Below are 19,976 nucleotides of genomic sequence, written 5' to 3' on the forward strand. Positions count from 1 at the left end.
GCACCACGCGTCCCGGCAAAGCCCGGTGAGCGACAAGCTCCCGGACGCGACAAGACAACGGCCGCGACAAGGCGCTTGCCGCGGCGAGCCAGCTCTCCGTGCCCGCGCTCCAGCACATCCACCAACGTGTCGCTCTGGGGCCCTTCCAGGCGTACGTGGTGGAAGGCTGTGCAGCCAGGGGCGTGCGGTGGCAAGCGGCGCTGACAAGATCGCCATCGTGGCGAACGGTGGCGTCCCTGGCGGTCCCTTTTCGCACTGTTTAGGCGACACAGACGGGCATTTAAGGCCCTTGTCCCCTGCCGTCAGGGTTAGGTATGATACACTGTAGCAGGTAGCTGTGCCTACCGCAGCACCTTTCCATTTTTGCCCTTTACCTCCGTTGCCACCTGTCGGTGACCCCTTGAGCATATAAAAGGAGGACCGTATGCGACGTGGAGGGGGGTTAGCTGGTTCGAAAACACTCACGCTCGGTCTCGCTAGCTGCTGGTGTGTGCTGTAGCACTCCGCGCTCCCGAGCTAGAAATCAATACAAACCACAAAGCAGGAGTAGGGTTTTACGCATCCGTGTGGCCCGAACCTGGGTAAATCGCTCGCGTGTATCGCCTCGATTTGCTCTTTGCACGATCTCTGCCCCTGCCGAACCGAAAGGGATCCGGTCCACCGGTCCCATAGGTGTTCGTGGATCAGTACCCCGATATCTTTGGCGCGCCAGGTAGGGGGCGTCGAGGTTGTGTGAACCAGATCCGGCGTTCTCGCGAGCTAGATCTTCATCACCCTCATCAACATGCCGCCGAAGAAGAAGGTTTCGGAGGTGGCTGCTCCGTCCGCGCCGAACCCACCATCGCCGGAGCAAACGGCTGATGGGGCAGGCGCCGGCGGAGGAACACGCGTCGACGAGAGAGCTCACGGTGCTGCCAGGTCCAAGGACAGGGCTGCGCTGCCCATCGGCGGCGTAGCCGGCTCCCACAACGACCGGGCGCACTCCAAGACCTCCGCGTCCGTACATGCACCGCGCCCGTCTCAAGAGGCGCGGGACCGGCAGCGTCATGGTACTCACGGTACCATGCGTTCGCTAGACCAAGATCGAGCTGGTGGCTCTCGGAGCGCTCAGGACCACCACGCACGTCAACCTGCTGGCGCGAGCGAGACACGGTCGCTTGGACGAGATATTGCTCCTTCTATCGTGGTTAGAAGTCCGAGCATATCCCGCTCCTCGCACTGTTCGCCACCGCCACCCGCCACTGCAGCAGAAGTTTTGGCGCGAGCTCAGCTGCTCCTAGACTACCCTCCAGCGGCGGACAAGATCGACGACTGGAGGGCCACTATCCAGAGTCTCATCGGCTTCGCCAACGGCGACACTCCTCGGCAGCTGAGCACATCGCAGCCGCAACGAGTCAGCCAGGCACGAGCCGATGGCGACAAGACCGGTGGGGGTGCAACCTTTCCCCGAGCTGTCGGGGGCTTTGAGTACTTGTACGTTGCAATCGACAAGTTCACAAAGTGGCCGGAAGTGGAACCAGTGAGGAAGGTGACCGCACAGTCAGCAGTCAAGTTCTTCAGGTCGATTGTTTGCCGCTTCGGGATCCCTAACAGGATAATCACCGACAACGGTACGCAAGCCGCACCTTCATGCAGTACGTCCAAGATCTTGGCGCCAAGGTCTGCTTCGCTTCTGTTGCTCACCCGAGAAGCAACGGTCAAGCGGAGAGGGCAAATGCTGAAGTGCTGCGCGGGCTCAAGACCAGAACTTTCGACAGGCTGTACAAGTGCGGAAGAAACTGGATTGAGGAGTTGCCGGTGGTTCTTTGGTCGATCAGGACGATGCCAAATCGAGCCACTGGCCAGACACCTTTTGCTCTAGTCTATGGAGCAGAGGCAGTTATCCCCACGGAACTCGTATACGGGTCACCTCGAGTGCTCGCTTATGATGAGCTTGAGCAAGAGCAGCTGCGACAAGATGACGCGCTGCTCCTTGAGGAAGACCGTCTTCAGGCTGCTGTGCGAGATGCTCGCTACCAGCAAGCTTTGCGCCACTACCATAGCCGCAAAGTTAACGCCAGAAGTCTCGAGGAAGGCGACCTTGTTCTTCGGCGCGTTCAGTCCGCCAAGAATTCCAACAAGTTGACGCCGAAGTGGGAAGGCCCTTACCGGGTGAAACGAGTCACAAGGCCTGGCGCTGTCCGCCTTGAGACCGAAGATGGCATTCCGGTGAGAAACTCCTGGAACATTGAGCATCTTCGCAAGTTTTACCCGTAAGGCGCGGTTGTCAGAACCTGTTCCGGCAACCACCTTTTGTACAAGTCTTGCCGCTGTTGCATGTAATCCTTTGTACAAAGCCGGGCGCAGACCCCGTGCATAAGTAAAGCCCATGTGCTCCGCACATTTTGTCGATTTTATACTTTCTATTTTTTGGCATATATGATCTGACACTTTGTGCAGCACCTACTCCACGGTAAGTAATAACGAGCCGTAAAGCTCCATATATGTATTGTCTCTTCTTTCTTTTGAAAGGAAGGTTCCCCTCGCCCACAAGTTTGCCAGGGGGAAAGGAAAAGACGATGGTATGGACCAGGCGCCGTTCAAGAAAGCTTCGCCTTGCCGGGAAGCAAACAACAGAAAAGCTAAGTTACCAAAGTTTGAGCAATCAAATTTTTAAATTTTAAGTTATCTCCCTTGAACGACCGCACTTTGTATGGAAAACCTGTGCGCGGAGGAACCAACTCGTAGCTAGTTGCGCCCTTACTTTGTTTCGAGTCCGCTCAACAACTTAAGTGAGCTGCTAGCGCCCTTACTTTGCTTCGAGTCTGCTCAGCAACTTAAGTGAGCCGCTAGCGCCTTTACTTTGTTTCGAGTTCGCTCAGCAACTTAAGTGAGCTGCAACTAGTTGCGACAAGGTTTCTTGTCGGTAGCGGCACCGCCAGCAGGCTGCTGACGTTCCGCACTCAGCGCTCGCGGCTCAGGTGCCTGCGCCGGCAAGTTCCCTAAAAGCGTAGGGTAAAAAAACATACAAAGGGAGGAATCAAGTAAAGGGAATAACGCTGCAATCATTGCCCAGAACAAAGTTATATTACAAGGATGGCTTGTCGCAGCTCTAACAGACTGTTTTCATGACATGATAAGCAGCGACAAGGAAAGAAGAAATGAGCGGCCTAGTCTACGCGATCGCCTTCGACTCGCTTGATCCCGCTCACCTTGTCCGCAATGGGTGCGACAAGGGCCTTGAGCTCCTCCAGATCAGCCTCCGGCGGCAAGGTCCTGAGGATGTTGGTGAGGCGGAGGCCCGGATTGCGGAAGGCCACCTTCATCAACACCTTCTGGAGGGCTCCTGCGCAGATCTTGCGCGACTCGTCGGCCAGCTGCTTGGGGATCCTCTCCCGGAGTGGCTGGAGGGCTGTCGCCACGCCCTTGAAGAACAGGACGAGCTTGGCGCTGGGTTGGAGATTGTCGTCGGAGGAATACCCGAGATCTTCCATCTCCAGCTGCGCCAGCTCCTTGTCGATGTCTGTGGCGGCATTCACCAGACTCTCCGTCCAGTGCGTCACAGTCTCCCTGAAGGCATTCTGGGCGGCGGCATCACTCTCCAGCAGCGCCTTGTCGGCCTTGATTTCCTCCTTCAAGGCCGCCTCCCGCTTCTTGGCGCTGTCCAGAGTCTTGGTCGAAGTGGTTAACTTCAACTCAAGATCCACGTTGGAGACCTTGGCGGCGCTGAGCTCTCTGCCCTTCTCGGCGAGATCGGCTTCTAGCTGCGCCACCTTTGTCTTCAAATCCTCCTTGGCGGCCTCGGCGGCGGCGGCGGCGTCCTCTGCTTGTTTGAGGGCTTCGCCGAGTTTTCCCTCGTGCGCGGCAAGCTCCTCCTCATGGGCGTCGAGGTTGACTTTCCACTGCGCCAGCTCGCCCTCCTCCGCGGCTAGCTTCACAGTGGCAAGACGCTGCCGCTCTTCGGCTTCGGCCTTCTCGAGGAGGAAGGCCTTCTGCGCCTCAGCAAGCTGCTCCCGTTCCTCCGCCAGGGATCGGAGGGCTTCCCGGTGGAAACCCCCGAGCTCTTCCGCGCGCCTTTCGATGTCAGCTCCCGCCTTCGTGACAAGTGCCTCGCGGGATTCCAGCTTGGCTTGCCGCGCGCGGTAGAGCGACTTCAACTTCCGCAGCAGCTGCTCTTCTTCGGGCTCGTTGCTGCTGCTGCTTGGCGCGTCGACCAGCTTCAGCCCCGTGGAGGCAAGCATTTCTCCGTCAAAGACCTCCCCCTCGACCGGCGCTCTAGAGCTCGATGCCCAGGGAAGATTGATGAAGACATCGTCGCCGGCCTTCAAATAGACGCCCGGCTGGGGCTCCTTGGAGCTTGGCGCTGCGGCTTCGGCGGACGGGTCGGCGGTCGGCGTAGCGCCTGGCGCTCCTGCGGCCTTTGGGCCGTCAGTACGATCGCCAGACTCCTCGCCAGTTGCCGCGGCGGCAGCCTTGGCAGACTCGGCGCCGGTGGGATCGCCAGCGCCGGCTGATTCGTCGGCGGCGACCTCAGTCTCCATCTGCTCCGTAGCGGATGGATCTGACGGCCGAAAAAGGGGAGAAGAGTCAAACAAAATGCAGCAAAAACCCAAGAAGATCAAAAAAAAGAACCCGAGGAAAGTTTGGAAGGAAGAGGAGTACCTGCACCAGGCTCTGCAGTCATGGTCTCCGCCGTCGGGGGGCCGCTGGTGCTGTCCCTCGCCGGAGAACCCTCCCTTGTCGGAGACTTCTCCCTTACCGGGAAGCCTTCCCTTGCCGGAGAATTCTCCCTTGTCGGGGGATTCTCCCTTGGCTCCTGGTGGGGCTGCTCGGCTCCTACACAAGTCAACAAGCAGATATCAGCAACGACAAGTACCCAAGTGCGCCTCGCAGCAGAAAGTAAATCATGCACTTACGCTGGGGGCTGCCCTGGAGGAAAGTCGCCGGGTCCGGCAAGGTTGTCTCGGGCGCGCCACCTGCTGTCGCAGTGGGCTCGTCCTCGATGACGATCACCGGGACCTTGGCCCTCTTTGCCGCTCTCTGGGCCGGAGTCCTAAAAAGGAACAAGTTCAGAAGAAAAGCAAGTGAGAAACAAGACCAACAGCAAGAATTGAAGAAATGCAAATACAGCAAGAGAAGCTTACTCTTCTTCTTCTTCTTCTTCTTCTTCGTCAGAGCTGAACACGGAGAAGTCGAAGTCTGGCCCACGTCCGGCGCGAGGAGGCGGAGGAGTGGCTTCCCTTGGCCGCTTGGCGGGAGCAGTGGCGGTGGTCTGAGACGACCCCGCTCCAGCTGTCGGCGCGGCGTGAGCAGCGGCAGGAACTGAAGCGGTGGTCCGGCTAGACTCCGCTCCAGTTGTCGTCGCAGCATGAGGCGCTCCCGCAGCAACGGTGTTTGCCGCGGTGGAGCGTGTCACGCGGCGCGGCGACTGTTGACCCGCTTGCCGCTCCGTCACGTCACCCGCCTTGCGGAGGCGCCTTCTTGGTGGGGATGGAAGCTCTGCTTGCGGCAAGCTGCCCGAAGAAGAGGAGGAGGAGGAGTCGATTTCCAACGAGCCGCTTGTGTCCTTGGCGGGCTCGCTCGGCTCGGCATCGCGCCCGGCAAGCTCCCTCTTGCCGGCGGGCTCCCCTCGCTCGGCACGGCTTGCCGCTTCCGCTGCATCCGCCTCCTCCACGGTGAAGCCAAACTCGCCCGCGGCTGCGGCTGCCGCTGCCTCCTCCATCCTGGTGGCGATGAGTGCCATCTCCGCATCCGTGGTGTCGCGGGTGAGGTCGTCCTTCTCGTCGGGGCGGATTGGCACCTCCACCAAGTCGTCGAAGAACTGCTGCACGACGTCGTCTGCAGGCTCCTGCCAAGTTGGCACAATTCCATGCGAGTCGCACTCCGGCATCATTGCACGGATACGGTCGAGCGCAGAATTGTTGCACAATGGGACGACGCCCCCCGGCAACCTGAAGACCTCGGGATGTTGGGGGTCATACTTGAACAGCTCCTGCAGCATCGCGTTGAGCTCCAAGACTGTGAAGTTGTAATTGAGGCCTGGCCTCAGCCTCATGATGTCTGTCGCGTTCTTGAACTCCCAAGTTGGCCTCCCCCATTCCTGCAGGGGAGCGATGCGGCGGCGAAGGAAGTCTGCACCAACTGCGCCAACAGTAAGCCCGGCAAGCCTGAGGCGCAGGATCCTGGTTACGGCGATCTTCAGCCTGTCGTCCTCCGGGGCCACGTCGCTCCAGTCGCTGCCGCGCGCCACTGGGGTTCGGCGCCGGGTGGTGAATGGCTGCGGGCTCTCCTCGTCAATCCAGCACCAATCAGCCCTCCACTCCTCCCACTTGCCGCGGAATTCTCCCTCCAGATACGTTTCCTTCTTGCCGGCCCTTGAGATCCAGGCGATTCCGCCGGATAGAGCCTCTCCTCTCTCTACTCGGGGTATGAAAAAGTGGCGGAAGAGGGCTACGTTGGGAAGGACTCCGACAAAGTTTTCGCAGAGGTGTGCGAAAACTGCCATTGTCAGGACGGCGTTGGGGGTGAAGTCAAGGAGGTGGAATCCATAGGTGTTCATGATGTCGCAGAAGAAATCAGAGAAGGGCGGGCAGAGCCCACAGTAGAAGAACAGAGCAAAGAAGGGGTACCCATTCGGAGCCTTCTCCCAAGCGGCGGCGGGGAGAACCTTTGTGCGCGGATGCGCGCGCGTCTCCGCCGACCAGAACAGATAATAGTTCTCCCTCAGCTCCTTCGCGCCGAGCTTGGGGGGAAAGACGGACCGCTCCTTCCGCAGCGCCGCGAGCCGCTGCGCCTCGGTCGACTTCACGGCCTTCCCCTTGTCGGCCTTTGGAGCCATGGCGGAAGCAGTGGAGGAGGTTGACGGCGTTGGTGGTGCTGGCGGCGATGGGGGGCGGAGCGCTGCTCTCTCTCTCAGCTTTGGGAAGGCGAGGGAGCGGCGGAGATTTCTGAGATTGGAAGCGGCAACGGGCAAATGGGCAAACTGCCCCTGTTTCCTCTGCTTATAAAGGGAGAGGGGGCGGACGTTCCGCATTTCCGAATAAAGAAACCCCCATGATCTCTCCCACGACGCCGCATTCAACGCGTGCCGTTCGGGGAGGGCGCGGTGGATACGGAGTGAGATACGGCGTAACCTAGGCCACGCGTGCCCGTGCCCTGTCTTGGGCCTGGCCCAACAGCGCTCGGCACCGTGTATGGCCCAGGCCCGGGGGCTCCTGTCGGTGTACTAGAGTAGGGGTACCCTAGTATCCCGAACTTGTGCACGGGCAGTCGCAGCATCCCGCGGCAAGTCTTGCCGGGTGACCGCCAAGGCCCTCCGTGGTTCCTTTGGAGCCATTCAAGAACAAAGTGTCCAAGCCAAGAAGACAAGACCCCGGCAAGAGGAGCTTGCCGGGAAGGCTAACAAAAGCATCCCAAGACCCCGGCAAGAGGAGCTTGCCGGGAAGGCCACCCAAGGCATTTCAAGGAACTTGCCGCGGCGCACCACGCGTCCCGGCAAAGCCCGGTGAGCGACAAGCTCCCGGACGCGACAAGACAACGGCCGCGACAAGGCGCTTGCCGCGGCAAGCCACCTCTCCATGCCCGCGCTCCAGCACATCCACCAACATGTCGCTCTGGGGCCCTTCCAGGCGTACGTGGTGGAAGGCTGTGCAGCCAGGGGCGTGCGGTGGCAAGCGGCGCTGACAAGATCGCCATCGTGGCGAACGGTGGCGTCCCTGACGGTCCCTTTTCGCACTGTTTAGGCGACACAGACGGGCATTTAAGGCCCTTGTCCCCTGCCGTCAGGGTTAGGTATGATACACTGTAGCAGGTAGCTGTGCCTACCGCAGCACCTTTCCATTTTTGCCCTTTACCTCCGTTGCCACCTGTCGGTGACCCCTTGAGCATATAAAAGGAGGACCGTATGCGACGTGGAGGGGGGTTAGCTGGTTCGAAAACACTCACGCTCGGTCTCGCTAGCTGCTGGTGTGTACTGTAGCACTCCGCGCTCCCGAGATAGAAATCAATACAAACCACAAAACAGGAATAGGGTTTTACGCATCCGTGCGGCCCGAACCTGGGTAAATCGCTCGCGTGTATCGCCTCGATTTGCTCTTTGCACGATCTCCGCCCCCGTCGAACCGAAAGGGATCCGGTCCGCCGGCCTCATAGGTGTTCGTGGATCAGTACCCCGATAGGCGGTCTCCTTAGGAGGCGGCGAGGTGGGGGTGGAGGAAGGAGGGAAGGTGGCGGCGCCGAAGTGGTTCCCCCGTGTCGCTAGGGAGAGGCGACGCGGGGTGGCCGTTGCTGTCTTCGTTGTAGGGAGAAAATAGTGATAAGTTTTGCTTGGAAAATATAAGACTAGATCGATAAACGGTGGACCTGCATAGGACACACGTGTGACCGCCGATGAAGTCCCTGGGATTGCAACATTACCTCGTGTTGCGAGTACCAACATAGACCACTTCATAATCCCATGTTGAGCTTCCCAAAGAAAACACATCATGCATGCGAGGCGGCAGACGACGTGATGAAATAGTTAGTTGAGCACTAGCATTTTCTAGAGAGTACTCATCGGATACAAGGCTCAACGTCGCGTTACATCTTTCCAGTTCCTTGGTGCCCTTCCTCAAGCCTTATTTGGTTTAGAGGATTCCTACATGATTTTCACTTGCGATTTTTCTTTCGTTGAGTATTCCTTTCATATGAATGAATGAATGAATGGAGATACTAAATTGAATGATTTAAAAGTGAAAGCTAAAAGAGGGTACGTTCCTAGGAGTCCCCCGAGGACACGATCCCAGAGGCGTCGAACTAGCGAACCGTGATGCTCTCTCTAAGGCTGGTCGTAATGGTAGTATCATAGCTAGTATTATGCATGCTAACTAGGCAATTTTGATGAGATGTCATATCATTAAATGAAGAAAGAGAGGATGGAGTATCAAATCATGATACCGTATCATATTAAATGCTAAGCTACTTTGTGTCATGCATGACAATAAATAAAGTACTACATGATACTAATATATGATATTATGCATTACAGAGATAGTATTATACACTAGTATCATATGCATGATACTAGCATATGATACTCCTCATTACAAACAGCCTAAGCATTCACTCTAGTAGGAGGTTCGGCATGACGAAGCGGGAGCTCCTATTGAGCGCTTCAGGCGCCAAGGAGCTTCCCTGGCACCCACGCACCAACCCTAGTGGGCCAGCCCATTAGAGCGAGATCCATTGCACTAGAAAAAAAGAACGGAAAAAATCATAAAATACAAAAAATCATGTAAAACGTTTATGGATTTTTTCTAAAAAGAAATTATTTTGAAATAAATTTCATCGAATTTTAAAAAACAAGTTCATCGAAAATGAAAAACAAATAGTGAATGTTGAAAAACAAGTTCATTGAACTTGAAAAAAGTTCATCAAATTAAAAAAAATCATCAATTTGAAGAAATAGTTCACGTATTTGCCACAATTTATTGAACCAAGAAGAAAAAAAGAAAAAAACCGAAACGAAAAAGAAAAATGGGAAAGGTTGTAACTTACTATATCTTGCTGCTTGGAAGGGTGGTTGCCGAAATCACTAATTGAGGAGTAATCGTTTCGAAGATCACTCCAACTTCCCAGATTGCGACAAGTGGCGCACATGCGGCGCGCCACTTGTCGCAACCTGAGAGTTTTTTTTTTCATAGATCCGTTTATTCAAAATGTTTTATCTCTCAAACCGTGCGTTCAAATCTCAAACCGCTTTCATCGTTTAATTCTTCGCGTCGAGATCTTGAAATCTAGATCCCATGTCGGTAGTTTTTGACGAAGTTTTTTTTCATGAAAAAAAACGGTCGAAAAAAATGGACAAGAAAACCGAATCAAGAGCACGGATTTTTCCCTTTCCGAAAGAGGCACGCCCGTGCCTCTCACAAAATCACAACCGTGCCTCTCGTGAAAGCAAAACCGTGACTCTTGCGGAAGAAAAAAAAACAGAAAACACGTTTTTTTCGTTTTCGAGGAGGCACGGCCGTGAATCTCGCGAAAGCACACCCGTGACTCTCGCGGAAGCAAAACTGTGACTCTCGTGAAAGGAAAAAAAAACAGAAAATGCGTTTTTTTTCGTTTCCGAGAGGCACGGCCGTGACTCTCGCGAAAGCACAACCGTGCTCTCGTGGAAGCACAACCATGACTCTCGTGGAAGAAAAAAAATTGAAAACGTATTTTTTTTCGTTTCCAAGAGCCACGGCCGTGACTCGCGAAAGTACAACTGTGCCTCTTGCGGAAGCAAAACCGTGACTCGCGAAAGAAAAAACAGAAAATACGGTTTTTTTTTCGTTTCCAAGAGGCACGGCCGTGACTCTCACGGAAGCAAAACGGTGCCTCTCACAAAAGCAAAACCGCGACTTTCGCGAAAGGGAAAAAACACGTTTTTTCACGCAAAAAAATATATTTTTGGTCGAAAAGCTAAGGAAGATCGGTGGAAAACCAAAACGTTGAAAAAACCCGGAAAAAAACCATTCAAATAGCCAAAAACACGTGCGGAAAAATAAAAAAGAACAAAATTCGAAGGAAACGCTCAGAACACGACATGTGGCGAATGGCTAAGAGCGCGCCAAGTGACACTGATCATTGTGAGGCTTCCGAAGGAGCGCTCGTTAACTAGTGGCTCCCGATGGTTGCGCCGGGTACCTCGATGAGGGAGGTTGCACGTTGATTCATAGTGAGCTCACATGTTTTCTCGGATTAAAACACAGAAAAATATCAACATGGGCTGGCCCAGAGCATGGCGCTTAAGAGGCGCTTGTTTGCAAAATACACAGTAATGGTTGCGTGAAGCGCTAAATAGGAATTGCCGATGAAAGCTGGCCCAAAATTCAGGCGAGCGCACGTGAAAGATGGATGAAACGGGTTAAGCCCAATTAGCTGCTTTTTGCAACAAAAAAAAGTGATCAACAAAAATATACTCCCTCTGTCTCAAAATAAGTGTATCAACTTTGTACTAGCTCTAGTACAAAATAAGTGTCTTAACTTTGTACTAGCTCTAGTACAAATTTGTACTGAGCGTCTTCTCAAGACACTTATTTTAGGACCAAGGGAGTAATATAAACTTTTTCTTCAAGCGTCTTCTCCCCTTTGTCTCGTCGGACAAACTCTCCCGTCCAGGCTTCATCGAGCCGGTGGATTCGCCTCCCCTCCCCATCTGGAGCATCCTCCTACTCAGAGCCACTGTGCACCACACAAATCATTACACGAGACATGCTGGGAAGTTAAATTAGCAAACACCTCTTCGTGGACGAAAGCACCTGGATACTGAACAACAGTGCAATACATTACATGAGACGACAGGATGTCAAGTTGAATGATCATCAGATGGAACTGGCTTTCCCAATATCACAATGTATACACATATGAAGCCGTCCAAAAAATCAGAAATATCTTGACCGCATCTTGGTCATTGCTGAACTTCGTGGTCGTGTTTAGGACTGAATGAATGGCAATAACAAAAGAAAAAAAATGCCTAAGCTAAAATAAAGGTTAATGAGAACATGTTCATTTTTCTGCCATTGACCACATAGGATGAGTTGAAGCACGATGGCCAGCTATATCCAGTGAGATACTCGGTGGCAGGGCAGAGCATTATCACAGTTACTGGGAGGATATTAAAGTGTGGTAAGAAGCGCATGTCCTTGCTACTTATGGTCGATCCAACACGCCACCAACAGAATAGAATGACATTCTGAAATAAGTAAGGAGAATATATTAGTTCAAATGTCCCAACTTCACAATAAAAATAAAGTAAATAAATCCCTAAATGGTGGAGTATTCATTCATTCAGGAGATTTGCAAAATTTGACTTGGGTGATACATATAATTGAACAATATTTTTTTTGAAACAAATAATTGAACAATATACATGTTAAAAATTGAACAATTCGCTCACACTGCACTTACCTAATGAGGACTTATACTGCACATGTGCTTGACATTGCTGTTGACACTTTCTGTTTGTTGGAAATTGTTTCCATCCGCAAAAAGGCATGGAGTAGAGTTTCTCTGAGCTTGAACAGAAGAAAAGCAACCGTGCTGGTCCCGAATGTCATCAAGCAGAGTTTGTGAACTGTTTGCTTCCCAAGGACTAGAGAAGTTCCTGCGATTTGGTTCGATTCTTGGCAAAGAATCATTGTGCTGCAAAGAGTTGGATTCTGATGAAGCACAGAAGTTCCTGTGGTCTGGGTCGGCTCTTGGAGCATAGCCACTGTGCTGCACACCATCATGTCCAGTGTCTTGACTAATCAGATGCCTTTGTCTATCTAGCAACATGCGCATCCATCCACGTCTTCTAGAAAGAGTTGCAAACCTTCCAGTTGGAGTTGATACACCCAAAACTGAAGCTCGTGAATCGGCATGAATGTTTTGCCTAGGAATCTCCCTAGGCGATACATTTAGATCAAAGCCTTGAAAAGTTTGCCAAGTGTTGATTGACGGTGTCCTTCCAAATGTGCTAATGGGTGCATTCGTGCCTAACTGGGCAGAATTGCTGTTAGTAAGGCTTCTAGGATGCGTTGATCCCTCGCCACTGAGTCTACATCCTCCACAATACCAATTTCCTTCAGGTACTTCTCTTCCAAGGCCAACACAATAAGTATGTGCCGAGGAATCACAAATATCACATAATAACATTAGACTATCTTCACCACCTTGATTGCACTCTATGCACATAAGATTCTCGTATGGGTCTAACCAGCGCCTTATTTCTTCTTCCGTTGGCTGATAAACCTGTGCAAGAAGCAAGAAAATAAGCATATGCCCAAACATACTAGGGTGTTATAACTTAGGTTTCAGCAGCAGTACTTTTAGTGTTATATCTCGGACTGACTACTTTGCAGTGGCATATATCTTAATTTTCATACCAAGTTATTTTTTTAAAGTACAGTAACCCCTACAATAAAATTTGAGCTCCTGGCTTAAAAGAAAAACAATAGCAGCAAAAAATCAACTGATCACAGAATTCAGGGTCATATTATCAACCAAAATTCAAAAAGGTTGCTGAAAATTGACTGTAAGAACCTACTGAGAACATAATATGCAGGTGGAAATGCTCCTAAACACAACAATAGCACGAGTAAACAACAAGCCTAAGGAATGCTTACAACATTAAAGAGCCAGGCATACCAGAGAGGTAAAAAATTGCAAAAGGTTTGCAGCCATGATTAAGGATTGAGGTACATATTCATGAAACCTTACTAAAAGTAACAGTCCACAAGTAATTCAGAACATATTGCCCCCAAATTTAAATATCTTCCCTGTTGTAACTGCATCTTGATACATATGTTAGCGATGCACTTTTGTTACTGACAATTTTTCAGTTACAGCAAATATATTAAAAATGAAAGAAATGGAGAAGTTAATTACTAATAAAAGACCAAATATAAGACTAATTATATAGGTTAATCTTCAAACGCAGAATGGCAATGAAGATGTTTACCAATCATGTGTTGAATTGCTCACCCATAAGAAAACGAAATGAAATAGCAACTTAAATTGTTACCAGATCTGAAATTATATAACAACTACAGCAAGGAGACTTCACCTGATCACGCTCTTCAACCTTAATTACAGACTTTTTCAGCTCCAAATCTAGATCCACTTTTGATGACTTGGTAATCGTGGTGAACCGCCTCTTACACAATGGACACCTTGACTCGACCTTAGACCACTCCATGATGCACGCGAAGCAAAAGTAGTGTGAGCAGCAATTCAGCACTCCCTGTAGAGTCGTCCTCTGATCCTCAGAGAGGCATATCCCACACCAGGGCTTCTCAGCATCTACTAGTTCTTTTTTCTCCTTTCCTTTGTCCCATCCATTCCTTGTAAAAGAAAGCCTCCTCGGTGACACAGACAGCATGGGCTGAGCCACCAGAGATTTAGCCTCTCCCAAGTCCCTGACATCCTTATCTGAGACATGGAATTCAGAATCTGAGGATGATTGCGAGACGAGTAACCTCTTCTTCCTCCTGGCCTCTTCTATCCTGTTATCACCCAATTCCTTGTCTGAGGCATGGAATTCAGACTCTGAGGATGACTGCAAGACGCATGTCCTTTTCTTCCTCTTAACCTCTTCTTCTCTGACATCGCTTAATTCCTTATCTGATATATGGAATTCAGAATCTGAGGATGACTGCAAGACACGTACCCTTTTCTTCGTCTTAACCTCTTCTTCTCTGACATCGCTCAATTCCTTATCCGAGACATGGAATTCAGAATCTGAGGATGACTGCAAGACGCGTACCCTTTTCTTCGACTTAACCTCTTCTTCTCTGACATCGCTCAATTCCTTATCCGAGACATGGAATTCAGAATCTGAGGATGACCCCAATATCCCCCTCCTTTTCCTCCCCTTCCTTACTGCAGCTCTCACTGGCTCACCCTCAGGTTCGTCTTCAGATGTTCCAAACTCAAACTCTGATGAGTCTGAATCAATAGCCGGCCATATATCTGCCTCGGCAACTGGCCCTGGCCGGTCTACCTCCACATGCCTCCCAAACCTGGCCTTCTTCCTTGAATTACGGTTTACCTTGACCTGTTCATCCTCCACGATGAAGTCGTCGTCATCATCCTCGTATTGCTCGATGACAGAAGACCTTCTCCGTCGCCTTACAGGTGCAGGCTTCCGAACCTTCCGCTTTGAAAGCTTCCAACTATTACTATTCTTCTTCTTCCCTCGTCGCAGCTTTGAAGCAGGGTTTCTGCGCGCTGTATTCTTAAGCCTCGGTATCGTTCTGGTGTGGCTGACACCCAATTCCTCATCCTCTTCCTCGTCCTCAAACTCATCATCGTCACCCTCCAAATCAGGGTCGAAATCCGTGTCCTCGTCCCCTCCCCCCTCGTCCAAGTCAGGATCAAAGTCCATGTCCTCCTCCTCCCCATGCCTCGGCCGATTAGATCGCTGAGCCACGGGAGGCATTTTCGCTTTCTGGCTGCGGCCACCACATTTCGTCTCACAGTTGGGCCGTCGCGGCTCCTCTTCCTGGTCGAGATCTTCACCAATCTCCTCATCCTCCTCCAGCTCCTCCGAGTAATCGTCGTCGTCTTCATACCTGCGCCGGCGAGACCGCGCGGGAGCCGGATTCGCCTTCCTCTTCACCGGCCGCTTTGGACGCGGCGTCTCTTCCTCCTCGTCCTCGTCGTCCACCTCGTACTCCGCGTCCGAGCCGCCTCCCTCCTCGCCGGCACTAGAGGACGCGGCGTCTCTTCCTCCGTGGCCGTACTCCAGCTCGTGGACCTCCTCCTCATCCTCCTCCTCCTCCAAGACATACTCCTCGTCGCTGTCGTCCCCATCGAGCTTACGCCGCCGGCGGCCCCCGCCCTCTCCCGCTCCCATACCTACCTACACACCAAATCACCACGAATCAGGACCAGATCGCCGGATCCCAACCTGAGACACCGCCGAAACCAAGCACCCGCCGAATTACCACGCGAGAGCCGAGACCGGAAGTCACCACGGGAGAGCAGTGAAGCAGAGCAGCAGCCTAACCCCGGATGGATTTGTGGATAATATTTTGCGGCGTGGATTTTGAATGGGCCTGTATAAATACGACCGGGTCAGAGAAGGCGGCGGTGACGGGAAATTGGGGAGGCTCGGCTGAGCGGGGAGGGGAGGGGGAGGGGAGCAGCTCGGAAACGGGAATGGGAGGGGGCAACGGGTTGGGGGTGGAGGTTACGAGGGGAGGAGGGCGGGCGGAGGAAGCATCGCGTACGGGTACGGCAGAGGGGGGTGGGGGACGCGCTGGCTGGCTGGCTTTTATCGCCGCGTAGGTGGGAGTGGGGCGGGGTGGCGGTGGTTTGGGTTTGGCCAGCTCCACCGCCGCTTCGCTACTCCTCGCTACTCCTCGCTAGTGGTTGGACCGTTGGCGTTGGCGTTGGAGTGTGCTGCTTTTGCTTGGACTAGTCGCCCGCGTCGCGGCCGCGGCGGCATCGTGGCCGTTCACATGCTCCTTTTCGCTTGCGCCGCTGGTAACCCAGCTGGCTGGACTGCTCCTTCGGTTTCGGTGGGTTTCGTTCGTATCAGGCAGCGCATCGGCCGAACTGGGCCTGGCCCAGTGGTGCCGTGCCTGACGTGTCCGTGACTCGGCAGCAAAATTCGATTCGGTGGTACCTGCCCTGCCCATCCATCATCATCATCACCATCTCGTGGTGGCCTGGGGATCGGGCGGCTTTCCTGTGTTCTATTCGACTGCTCATAATGGGAAGTAACATAGAGTAGTAACTTGTCAATGTTACTAGTCTATGTTACTATCTCTATAGTGGGTAGTAACATATGAGTGGTATCATGAAAGAGTTCATTTATTAGGCTATAGACTCATTATGTCTTGAAATGTGTGATGTTACAGTAACTAGTTAAGTTACCACAAACCCCTCTCTCCTCATTAATTAGCTGCCACATAAGCAATCTTGTATTGAAATGTGTGATGTTACTAGTCAAGTTACTCCCATTGTGACTAGTCCTCCTTCACAGGCTGTGTTGCACACAAATAGAGGCAGACAGGGACAGATACTCTCTGATGCAACCAGACTTATGAGATTCCCACAATCCCATTCTATAGCCTTGTAATGACGGCCAGAGCTCACCTGAACACACAGAAAATTCCCTCCAGAGGGGGAATGTTACACGGAGCTGAGCACATGATGCGCATTCACAGCCATCTAACTGCAAAGGTCTACTGGACAGGAAAACAGTAACACTGTTCTTTCATTGATTCAATTCAAGACTAATATAGCAGTCCACCCCCGCAAAAAAATAATTTATAGCAGTCCACGATCTAGCTCACTCACTGATCACAGCCGCGTCCCAACCATTTAGCAGCAGCGCCCAGCTGTCCACTTGTAACCTGCCTCTAGAGATAGACTACCACCAAATAGCCAAAATTCTGCAGCTGGTTGACAGGTTTCATCAGGGACGATATATATATGGCACTCCATCATGAGAGGTAGTAAACTGTTTCTCGTATACCTAGCCGGTTGATGTCAGAATATAAGCAGATACTAATATGCTTTTACAGCTATATGTTTTCAGGCCTCAACAGTGGGCTGAAAACAGATCACCTGAACAATGTCTTTGCCTCCACGACCGTGTTACATAGAGCTGGGGCACAGGACGTGCTTTCACAGCCATCTACCTAACTACAAGCTTTTTGTTCTCAAGATCCATTGGATAAGAAAGCGGTAAGGTTCTTTCATCTCAATCTGAAACTATTTCTAACAGTTCATATAATCTAAAGCAAAGCCGGACCTGAAGCATCTCTGCATTTGGGACCAACAATGCCAAGTTGGCCAGCTGGAACAACGATTTGCAAAACTTATGCAGCAGGTTGGCTGATTTAAACACCAATGACAACGCCTATATGGCAATCAATCATGGGGCAGAATTGCTGTAAAAATAAGTAGGCAGGAAATTATGGAGCTTACAGTAAATGCAAAATATCGGATTATAAGAAAGTAGTAATTTGTTGCTGTGAACCATAAGAGGCGTTTTTTTGGTTCATTGCTGATAAAATCATTTTATGCTATGATCATTGTCGTACTTTGATACTTATAAACAATTTGTTCAAAGAAATGAATACATAACTAATTGGGGTTCCCTGCCTACAATTATGATGTGGACTTACTTAGCTACTAGAAATGAAAGGAAATAAAAATTATTGTCACACCTTACTCAAACCAAGAAATCTTAGCACATACCCAGTATACCAGCTGTCTTACTCTTAACTCGAGGAATATTTGCGTTATAAACTATAAACACTGATAAGTAATCAGCTAAGTGATCAGAGTAACAGTACCTTACAGCTCCGTAGTACCTACTTCTCCCTACGTCACTCACACCTCACCCCTGGTAGCAGAGGGTCAAGAGGCCTCCCATCGGAGCCAGGTCAGTGGAAGAGTAAATTCGAAACAGTTTTTGTAATTCACAATGGTATAAAATTTTATGTACTGTTTATCCAAACAAGGGCTGGAAAAAACACCGACGTTAATATTGACCCCACAACAACAATCAGCTGCAGTTAAACCAGTGCAATAAGTTATGAGCACAGGACGGGCTACATGATCTACATATCATTGCATACTTATGTATTTATTCATCAGTTTACAGGTGACAAATTAAAAAAAATAAAAAAATAAACTGTGAATGAAACAACATTTTGGTCCGATATGTAAGAACTGCATTTGCCTATTATTCCTTTGAAGCTGATTCAATTGGACCAATGTAACATGGGAAAAAACATTGTAGCACGTGGTAATCAAACAGACAGCATTCTTTCTTCTGCAGTGCTTCTGGTTGCACATTTGCTTCATAATATATTAGCCCATAATCATATCAGTTCCAAAGTTTGTGCTAGCCAATTCGGCACGGTTAGTTAATTCTCCTTTGATATTGACACGAAGCGAAAACTACAGCAGGAAAACTATACACCAGATTGTGATGCTGGTTTCAACTTCCTAGTGCATCAGAACCAAATTATGATGCATTGTGCATCTTATTGCTGCAAAATGATCTGCCATGGAGACTGTTTTGTTCTTGTAGGCATGTTCAGTGCTTCTGTTTTTGCACTATGGAGCCAAGCACTCATCTTTGAAGTCAGCCATAAGCAACACAGTCGGAAGAAAGCAACCCCTTTATCCCAATACGACCGTAATGAAGCATCTGTTGTTTTTTTTTTGACAAAATGAAACATCTAGAATGATTATGGTGAAATTAATCATGAGCAGCATCAGTGTTCTCCAACCAACAAATGCATCAGCATGAATTCCAACCGTACCACCAACATCGGCATCTAGATTACAGAAGCAACGCTTTCCTTTAGAAATACAGGTTTTGCCTAAATTTCAGCTTTATTTCATCCTAATGTCAAGCGTATTTTGAAATCTATATATACCTTGGGACTTCAGCAAGAATTCCAGTTCTTGTGCGTGCTGATCAGCGCCGACAGCAATCCGGCGGACGCCGTCAGCGTGGAGCTACCGAGCAACCCCTTCCCGTTAGTCACGTCCCCTAGCGCCATGAAGGCATCCGCCACGTCCTGCACAACGGACAGACGCTTCAGCAGCAGCTTCCCCCGCATCGTCGTCACCGCCTGGTTCTCCTCCCCACAACCCTCCGCCCGCCGCATCTTGATTGAAGACTCCATCTTCGTCACTTCTTCCAGCTTGATGGTGATGGAGCCGACGTAGCCCAGCAGCTCGGCCCAGGCGCTGAGACGCTGGAGGCGGGGGAGGAGGTGCGCCGGGAGGAGGCCAGCTTTCGCGAGCCAGACGAACTGCTCGATGAAGTAGTAGACGCCCTCGCCGCCGTAGGCGAGGAGCACGAAGGGCGGAGGGAGGGGGCCGGGGTGCGCGCGGAGGGCGTTGACGTCCTGGACGAACTTGCCGAGGCGGAAGGCCTTGCGGCTGAGGCCGAGGCTGGACTCGAAGGACTTGAGGCGCGCGGAGGCCGGCGGGGGCAGCGGCCCTGCGGCGAGGGCGAGGCGCGCGGCGTAGCGGGAGATCTTGAGGAGCTTGTCGACACCGTCGCGTCGGGCCAGGTAGGCCTCGAGGTGGGCGAGGAAGTCGCGGGGAGGCGGGCGCGCTGCGGCGGCGGTCTTGCGAGCCTCGGAGGCCATGGCGGCTGTTGGGGGCGGCGGGGAGGTACCCGTGGGCTGTGGTTGCGTATACTATGCCAGCCTGTTTGGTTCGGGGGAAGTTGGAGTAGGGAATGAGAATTGAGAGGGTGGGAGACTAAAAATCACTTGTATGATTGAAGGGTATGGGAATTGAGAAAGAAAAGGGACGGGGAGTTGAGGGGGCGAACTCCCGCTAATCTCTTCCAGGGGGGCTGGTAATTCAGCCAGAGAATGAGAATTGGCAAAAAAAAACAGTTTGTTTGTTGCGCTAAACAAGGGCTGGTTCAATTTTGTACATAAGTAAACGTGTCCTCAACATCTTCTATTACTTTGACTCGCGAACTAAAGTGAGGAATTATTTTTTCT

The 19,976-nt window shown here is 51.5% G+C and overlaps 2 protein-coding genes across 6 annotated transcripts; both read right to left on the reverse strand.

Annotated features, from left to right (window-relative positions):
- Nucleotides 1-11,245: 11,245 nt before the first annotated feature.
- On the reverse strand, nt 11,246-15,641 carry LOC125551927 (uncharacterized). Of its 3 annotated transcripts, none has more exons than XM_048715332.2 (4): nt 15,429-15,641; nt 13,547-15,343; nt 11,908-12,732; nt 11,246-11,692 (listed from the first exon to the last, which is right to left on the reverse strand). In XM_048715332.2, exons 2-3 carry the CDS (start codon nt 15,335-15,337, stop codon nt 11,908-11,910), a joined length of 2,616 nt encoding a protein of 871 aa, XP_048571289.2. In that variant the 5' UTR covers nt 15,338-15,343; nt 15,429-15,641; the 3' UTR covers nt 11,246-11,692. The 3 variants fall into 3 exon arrangements, with proteins under 3 accessions (XP_048571289.2, XP_048571291.2, XP_048571290.2); XM_048715334.2 differs by having other exon boundaries at nt 13,547-15,339; nt 15,429-15,624; XM_048715333.2 differs by having other exon boundaries at nt 13,547-15,624.
- A 171-nt stretch (nt 15,642-15,812) lies between these two features.
- Nucleotides 15,813-19,736, reverse strand: PEX11A (peroxin 11A). Of its 3 annotated transcripts, none has more exons than XM_048715335.2 (2): nt 18,888-19,736; nt 15,813-17,384 (listed from the first exon to the last, which is right to left on the reverse strand). In XM_048715335.2, exon 1 carries the CDS (start codon nt 19,608-19,610, stop codon nt 18,897-18,899), a length of 714 nt encoding a protein of 237 aa, XP_048571292.2. In that variant the 5' UTR covers nt 19,611-19,736; the 3' UTR covers nt 15,813-17,384; nt 18,888-18,896. The 3 variants fall into 3 exon arrangements, with proteins under 3 accessions (XP_048571292.2, XP_048571293.2, XP_087374651.1); XM_048715336.2 differs by lacking the exon at nt 15,813-17,384 and adding an exon at nt 18,164-18,655; XM_087518525.1 differs by lacking the exon at nt 15,813-17,384 and adding an exon at nt 18,681-18,785.
- Between the last annotated feature and the right edge of the window lie 240 nt (nt 19,737-19,976).

Source organism: Triticum urartu, chromosome 4A, assembly GCF_056163025.1.
Source record: "Triticum urartu cultivar PI428250 chromosome 4A, HENAU_Tu73, whole genome shotgun sequence".
Lineage (NCBI taxonomy): Eukaryota > Viridiplantae > Streptophyta > Magnoliopsida > Poales > Poaceae > Triticum > Triticum urartu.

Coding starts and splice junctions, on each gene's coding strand:
- LOC125551927 (XM_048715332.2), bottom strand. CDS start 15,337: ATGGGAGCGGGAGAGGGCGGGGGCCGCCGGCGGCGTAAGCTCGATGGG. Junction 12,733..13,546: donor AGGTTGAAGAGCGTGATCAG/GTGAAGTCTCCT, acceptor CTTCTTGCACAG/GTTTATCAGCCAACGGAAGA.
- PEX11A (XM_048715335.2), bottom strand. CDS start 19,610: ATGGCCTCCGAGGCTCGCAAGACCGCCGCCGCAGCGCGCCCGCCTCCC.